We start from the raw sequence: 8,224 nt of genomic DNA on the forward strand, positions 1-8,224 counted from the left end.
TTACGTAACAATGGAATTGTTAAGAGAAAGCGACGTGCAATACGCAGATGCAGTTTTTTTCGTTTTTGCGGGAAATCGAACATATTTTTAGACCCATCTAAAAATTCTCTAATTAGTCTGGAAACAAGGGGACCCAATTCTTGCATTCTGTGAAAACGGGTAAGGTTGACTGTAACGTAATAATCTTTATCTTAGTTATCGTTACTTTTGCCCGAGCAACGCCGGGCCCACCTGCTAGTTTAATATAAACTTTTACAGTTTACTAAAAGTTTGAGAGCTAGAAAATATATCAAACTATCGAAAAAAGTTTCATAATCCAATAATAATTCTATTCTTATATTCTCATTCAAGCTATAAAATATTACAAAATTAACTAAAAATAATAATAATATTTTACGTTAAAATTTATACAAATTTCTCTTTAAATTAGCGAATTTTATAAATATCCATCAGCGATTTTAATTGAAAAATTGAAGTAAATGTTAAAAGATACTGTCAAAACTATTGTCAGGTTGTTAAACAGAAAGTAGAATTTGATCATTTCAATATCATCTGGCTTAAATAAATAAAATAAATGCCATTTCGCTTTTAATTATCAAAACTTGTGTAATTTTCTACGCGAATTTTTAAAAGATACTGTCAAAACTATTGTCAGGTTGTTAAACAGAAAGTAGAATTTGATCATTTCAATATCATCTGGAATAAATAAATAAAATAAATGCAGATATATATACAGTGTCCACTTAAACATTTGTCTAGGGGAAAAAGATATATTTCTGGCATTGCACAAATCTTAAATATCTATCCAGGGGCAAAAGATTAATTCATTTAAAAATGCCACAGCAATGATAAATTAATGACTTTAATAAAATAAAATTCTCGTTCGAAAGAAAATTGTTTTCTTGGGTAATGTGCAAAATTTCGAAATTTTCTGTATTGCGGTTGCCGAAATATAAGCAATTGAAAAGTGCAAAATGTATTTTCTTCGTCTCCTTTTTCTTCATCCAAAAATGTAATGCATTAATATAACAAGTAACATACATATATACAGTAGAGCCTCGATTATCCGACCCCCGATTAACCGACCGTCCTAGTCGGCAAATTTCAAATGTCCGCTACTGATGTGGCGCTTCAATATTTGGCTATGTCTTGGCTACTTTAATATTATTTTTACGTGTTTTAGCTGGCAACACTCATTCGACCATGAAAGGGAGCCAGTATTTAAACGAGGCTTNAGACATGACATTTCACTAATCTTATGTTTTATAACTGAATTTTTAATTACTTTTAATTTTATATCTATTCTGTTAAAAATCTTTTTTTAATTGGTTTATTAATTCTTTTGAAAAAACTTTTTAAAAAAAAAACGATATAATAATAATATTATTATTATTGCAGGATTTCCTGTCACGTTTACCAGGTATCAATTCAAAGAATATTTATCTAATCATGAATAAAGTAAAAAATATTGCAGAATTAAATAATATGTCATTGGAACAATTAACCAAAATTTTGGATAACTCATCTAGTGCCAAGTTATTGTATGAGAGTATTCATAATCCAGCAAAAGGAAATACTGAAAACTGTTTAAACAGTAAACGACTTAGAAAAAAACAAATGAAATAACATATCAGAATGATAAAATTTGTACATGTACTGTAAATATTTACCTATACAAAATTTTGTTCTTATACATATATATGAAAACATTTTCATTCTGAGAATGACTTGTTCTATTAGTTATTTTAATAGCATTTTGCAATAATAATAATAATAATAATAAGTTTCAATAAAAATGATAAAATGTAAATTTAATTTTATCGTAATGAGTTTGCTTGAATTTCGTTTCTTCTGAGATCACAGCAATGCGCGACGGGTAAGCTAGTCACATATAAAACTATTTATCATAATAGACTTGACATCATTTTTATTGACAAATGCAATAAAATCACTTACAGACATCTCCATCCTAAACATTCATGACAAGAAAAATGTTTACAGTGAAAAAATCAACAAGTATGTTCCACTCATCCAAGAAATAAGGCAACTGTGGAGGATGGATAGGATGTTTATTGTGCCTGTTGTCTTCTCTTCCATTAGTGTCATACCACACACTACACGAAAGTCTAGAAACCTTAAGCCCATAATAAAAACATGTGACACTATAGAAAGTCGCAATATTGAACACATACCATATTGTTAGGAAGTTTCTAGACATGGATACATATACAAATAACACAGAAACTTGATGTTACAGTTGTTTGAGTTGCCTTGACTTTAGTCTGGCATAGCACTTGGCACCAGAATTGAGCTTGACATTTGCAACATAATATTTTCGCGGAATGACTGGCACACCAGTCTATCTAGAGAGGCCATGAAATCAGGTATTTCCTTATGGTAAAAACTGGCATATGGGTTTAAGTGAGGTTACAGATCCCTCTCTAGAGAGCGCATTAAAAAAACAAATGAGTTATGTCACATAAAAATGAATGAGTTTTCATTCTAAAACTCTGAAACTCAGCATTACATCAAAAACTACGATTATATGTTTAATTTCTTCATTTTGTCTTCTTTCTAACAGCATACAATACTCGTGGAATTCCAAATTTTATTGTTATTTGATTCAAAAATGAAAAATAAACATATTAAATTTAAGAAACTCGCTGTAAATTATCTCAACTTACACTGATTAACATTGACTTTGTAATTTGATTTACATTTCAAACAATGTTACTATTTTATTATTCTCAGAAGGATGTTTTCTTTAACATTTAATTAATGATTAGTTTGTTAGATCTGATTAATTTTATATTTTAGTCGCAGTTTAACTAGCTTGTGGGTAACCCCAGGATTTCCAGCATGCCAGCCATTTCACAAAAATTCGGTTATAAAACATAAGATTAGTGAAACCTCATCTTTTCTCTTTCCCAATATCTGTACAAAATCTGAGACCAAGATTTTTTTTAAAAAAACACAGCTATTTTATTCTTTTCTTTTATAAACAGCAATGCATTTCAGATTAAATTTTTCTTAATCCCTCTTCAGGTTTCCAACACATTAGTCATTCAACTTGTTTTCTGTCTAATATGTTGGAAACCTGAGGAGGGATTAAGAAAATTGAATCCAAAATGCATTGTTGTTTATAAAGGAAAAGAATAAAATAACTGTTTTTTTTTTTTAAATCTTGGTCTCTGATTTTATACAGATATTTGGGAAAGAAAAAAAGACATGACATTTCACTAATCTTTCTAATAAAGTTTTAAGTAATTTTGATTTAATTATTAACTTGTTTATTGCAATTACTAGTATTATTAAAATACTAAATTAAATTATTAAAGTAAATGTTAAAATATTAATTCTTCATTTTTCTGAAATGTGAAATTTACTAAATATATTTATTACATTCAAAGTTAGTCATTAATGAGTTAATTTTCCTTATTTTATGTTTATTTCTCATAATTTGTAAAATATTCAATAGTCTAATTTTTACTTTTTAGTTTGGTAAAGAACAACCTCAAGTAGATCAAGTTGCAAAAATTTCAGATGAATGCAACTCAACAGAATCCTCATCAGATAACTATAATACAGCAGCTCAGGTAATGTAAATACAAAATTATTATTATTATTATTTAATTATATTTTTAATTTTGTAATAATAATGAATGCCATATTCTGCCAGAAACAATATAACATATAACCTCTGGTTGCAAGCTTGGCACAAACAGACTGTTTACATACACATAATCAAATATAATACACCAAGAGATTACACTAAAACACAGTTTATTAGACACCCAGGTACCATACTTCAAAGATACTCCACAAACAGTATTAGAAAATGACACACAAAAATACTATAAGAGAGCCATAATCTATATATATAAAAATGAATGTATGTCTGTGTCTGTCCTTCATGAAGGACAGACACAGACATACATTCACCATTTATTCCACACCATTTATCCGATTGCCATGAAACTTTGGGAAGTTGTTTAATATACTCCCGCAAAGGTTTCTGGCATAGTACATAGTATCGTAGGATAACTACGATAGAAAGTGCGCGTGTATACGAGCATTTTACTGTATGTTCGATCGATTTCAAATTGTGAAGACCATTTCCCCCTCCAAAAAATCTCTCTATATATGCATTTGTTATTTACGATATTTGTAATAATTTTTATTTAATCACTTTATTTCAACTTTTTTTTGCTAATTACGTATTTGCTTGAACTTTGTTACAACCTTAACTGTATCCTGAACAACAAACGAAGTTGTAGGAGGAAATTTGCCTATTTTACCAATCTAGGGATCCCCCTTTTCCAAATTTTAATATCAACTTAAAATAATTTAAAAAGACAAATTACAATAAAACGATTTATTATCCAACTATCAGAAATTTCACAACATGCCAAGGAAGAGAGGAAGGAGCAATTAAATANTTAATTAAATTTTAGAATTATTTTAATTAATTCAAGTACTATATACGAAACAATTAAAAATTAATTTTTATTGATAGGTTATGGCTATTCCTGAAGATAGAGATGGTAAAACTGATGATCATCCCGATCTCATCAGAAATGCTGCTCCTGCTAATGAAACTGTAAATCCCAGAAAAGGTGGAAGCCAAGTGAAACAGACAATAGTTCAACAAAAGGTATTTTGTAACACAATACGTAATAAGAAATGCACTAAAGAATATGGAATATGTGCATTCTATTTTATATATAGACATAGTGCACCAAAGTTGGACTCCCAAATATAGATGGAAATTTATGGAAAAAAGAAACGGGGCAAATTTTTAGCATAAAATGATTTATTTAAATATTTATGCATTGAGGAATGAAAATGTTTATTTGTAAAAATTGCAAATATATTTCTCTGTTCCTGAACATTTCACATAACCCCAATCAGTGCACTTACAGTTCATCATTTCAATCTGATGACTAGTTTTCATCATAATGCATACAGACATCATTTTTAGTATGGTAACCTCATTAAAGAACCTGGGACCTGAAATAGTTTTACTGCTTTTTCTGATTCCATCTTCTCTCATACCTTCTATGGCTTTAGCCATGGATTCTGACAGTTTTATTTGTTTCTTCATTTTGTCCATTGTCTGTCATTGTTTTCAATCTAAACATAGAAAACACCTAATTAGTCAAACTCAAACTAATATTTAAAAAGTAGGGGATCATACTTTGTAGTGTGTTGGGGACTGATCTAGGAAAAGGGAATATTTTGAACAATGTGGTATCATCAATTATTGTGTGTTAGAAATGGTTAACAAAGCATATAATCCATTAGTTTTTTCCACTACTACTGCTAGTAATAAGAAAGGAACCTATCTATTTAGAAGTGAAGTGATGAGACCACAAAATCATGTTTCAACAATGGATAACAAGAATGAAAAAGCAACACTTTTCATAGACAAAACTTTGAACTGTGTAAAAATGATTCCATAAGTTTATGACAAGATTGTAAAGTAGTTACTCCAATTACCACTGAAATACTTTTTTGATAAAATAAATTAAGGTTCTTAGATGGGGATAGGGCTCTCACTTTGGTGCTTTTCCTCAATATTATTTAAAATCTTTGAAACTTGAAAAGGCATGTTATGAAAGAATTTAAAAAAAAACATACAATTTTAGTAATAATTAAGTAATTATTTATGAATAGATTTTTAATCTGAAAATATTGTTATTTAAAACTATAGTATTCAGAGATTGGTTATTTAATTTGATAAATTTGAAAACATATTAAATTTAAAGTAAATTTCCAAAAAGTTAGAGTCAGGAGAATTATTTATAATTAAATTATTGTATTCTGTAGCTTCAAGACATTCATACTTTGATTCTCTGAAATTAATTTCATTTACTAAGAAATTTACAAAATTTTGTATGACTTTTTTTGTATTTTCATTAAAATATATTTATTTTTATTTTCTCTAACTTAAAAAATTTTATATTTTAAAACAGATTATTGTTGATTTAAGAGAATTTAGAAGTGAGCTTCCATCCTTAATTCATCACAGAGGAATTGATATTGAACCTGTAACATTAGAGGTATTCGGCATAATCAACTTAATTTTATAAAAGTTATAAACTTTTAGGTTATTAAGTGCAATATTTGATTTTTTTCAGATAGGTGACTATATTTTGACTCCTGATATGTGTGTTGAGAGAAAAAGCTTAAGTGATTTAATTGGTTCATTGAATAGTGGTCGCCTTTATAATCAAGTAAAATCGATGAGTAGATATTATAAAAAACCAGTTCTCTTAATTGAGTTTGACCAAAATAAATCATTTTCATTGCAGGCATGTTACTTTTTAAAATTTTATATCTTGAATAAATTAAAATATTTATAATTTATAATATTCTGTGACATTGCTTATCATGGAAACCAAACTCTCATTGAGTCATTTTCAGGTTTAAATATATTATAGAACAGCAAATGAAACATAAATTTAAAACATAAAGAACAACCACTTTTGTATTTGAAATACAGTACAGCAGCGTTTTTCAACCTGTGGGTCGTGACCCCCAGGAGGGTCGCAAAGCCTTACATAGGGGGTTGTGGGTGAAAGAAAACGACAAGTGTTTGTAGGTCCTACACTACGATAAAAAAACTAGAATTTTAGTGAGAAGGCTGTGCCTGTTTATTTTACAGTACAATTGGTTTTTCGATTGACATTTAGGTCTCAACAGAAAGAAAATTAAATACGTAGTTTTTAAAATCACTGATATAGTTTTAATATGGCCCTGGGGGGTCGCCAGAATTTTTTAACTTGTAAAGGTTGAAAAACACTGTAGTACAGAATAGACAAGTATGAAATCATTAATGTGAAAATACAATAAATTTATACATATAATTATAATGTAAACAAAGTAATTGTAAGCCACTATAGCTATCATCTTATTAGGTTAAATTTATCATTAGCTTGGTTATGAATTGTGAAGTTTATGCTGTCTAGCATTGGCTTATAGCAAGCACTCATCATATCTCTACTATTGATCATGCCAGTGTATTTAGATAAGCAATAAATGTATATTTGCTGTAGAATTCTAATCAGAAAGTTGTCTCAAGATTCATTAATAAGAACTGATTTATTCTAGAATACTTCTCACTCATGATTGCAAGTCCATTGCATAAGTGAGGTACTAATTTCGTATTGACCCAATATAACCAAAGTGAAAATGCTCTTTTATTCTCTTTGAAAGCAATCTTGTCGCAGACCTGATGTAATAGAAACTCTCCTTACATTTAGATAGCTTCAGAGTTAGAATTAGGTACACCTGATTTTGAAAGTATGTCATCTTTGTTGCAATGAAGAATATTCATAACAGAAGGTAATCTTTTTATTCCCAAATGTATACTTGAATTGTGTAGCATATGATGGTGCTAATGCTTTAATAGCTTTACCAATAATGACTCATACTTCTTATCTACTCTTATTATCATCATGCTTCCTGTCCTGTTTCCTGTAGAATGCTTTGGTAATACTGTCCACTGTTATGTCAGGGAAACTGATTACGTGCTACATTTTTAATCCTTTGAAACTGCATTTCTGTCAATTTTCAGAGAAGAATGGATTAGAGCCCTCTAAAGTCTACAAGTTTGTGCTCAATAGCATTGTCAAATTTCCAGTCTATAAAGGAGTGGTCTGCCATCGGTTTACAAAAGATGCTTTTCTCTTTTATATACAGTAAAACTTCAATTTAACAGACTAATTTGGGCAAAAGGGTGTCCATTATATAATAAAGTAGGTTTTCCAAATGCATGTGTTAAAAAATTGACAAATTAGTTAATCTGGTTTTACTTATATGTTTGTGTAATTGAAAGTAATTATGAGAGGTTGTATGAGAAGTTTAATTTCACAGAAAAGTTTTCTATACATATTATTGCTTATGAACTTACTTCAGTTCTGAAACTGTAATGAACAAGTATATGATCTGAATTGAAATAAATAAATAAACACTTTTTAGAAAATACACTTTTATTGTATTTAACTAAACAAATAAATTGTTCTTAAAAGATAGCAAAATTTAAATTTGACAAAAACACAAAAAAAAATTTTTATAATTATTCATACTTGGATGATAAAGTATCATGACGCTCCTGGTGTTGTGTGAAGAGCAATGACTCTCAGATTTGAAAAAAAACCTGTTAATTTTTAAATGCTTTTTATATGTAATTAAATTAACAGGATGTTAATTTTCACATATG

The 8,224-nt window shown here is 28.7% G+C and overlaps 1 protein-coding gene across 1 annotated transcript in view; it reads left to right on the forward strand.

The window, feature by feature from the left end:
• Positions 1-6,544, forward strand: part of LOC111618054 (DNA repair endonuclease XPF-like) — a 59,087-nt gene extending 52,543 nt beyond the window's left edge. The window contains exons 16-18 of the mRNA XM_023359478.1: positions 4,517-4,654; positions 5,976-6,062; positions 6,141-6,544. Coding sequence (XP_023215246.1) covers positions 4,517-4,654; positions 5,976-6,062; positions 6,141-6,365 — 450 coding nt within the window. The 3' untranslated portion in view covers positions 6,366-6,544. The remainder of the gene's footprint in view (positions 1-4,516; positions 4,655-5,975; positions 6,063-6,140) is intronic.
• Positions 6,545-8,224: the final 1,680 nt, after the last annotated feature.

This window comes from Centruroides sculpturatus, unplaced genomic scaffold, assembly GCF_000671375.1.
Source record: "Centruroides sculpturatus isolate CEXI.00-Female unplaced genomic scaffold, Cexi_2.0 scaffold47, whole genome shotgun sequence".
Classification (NCBI taxonomy): Eukaryota; Metazoa; Arthropoda; class Arachnida; order Scorpiones; family Buthidae; genus Centruroides; species Centruroides sculpturatus.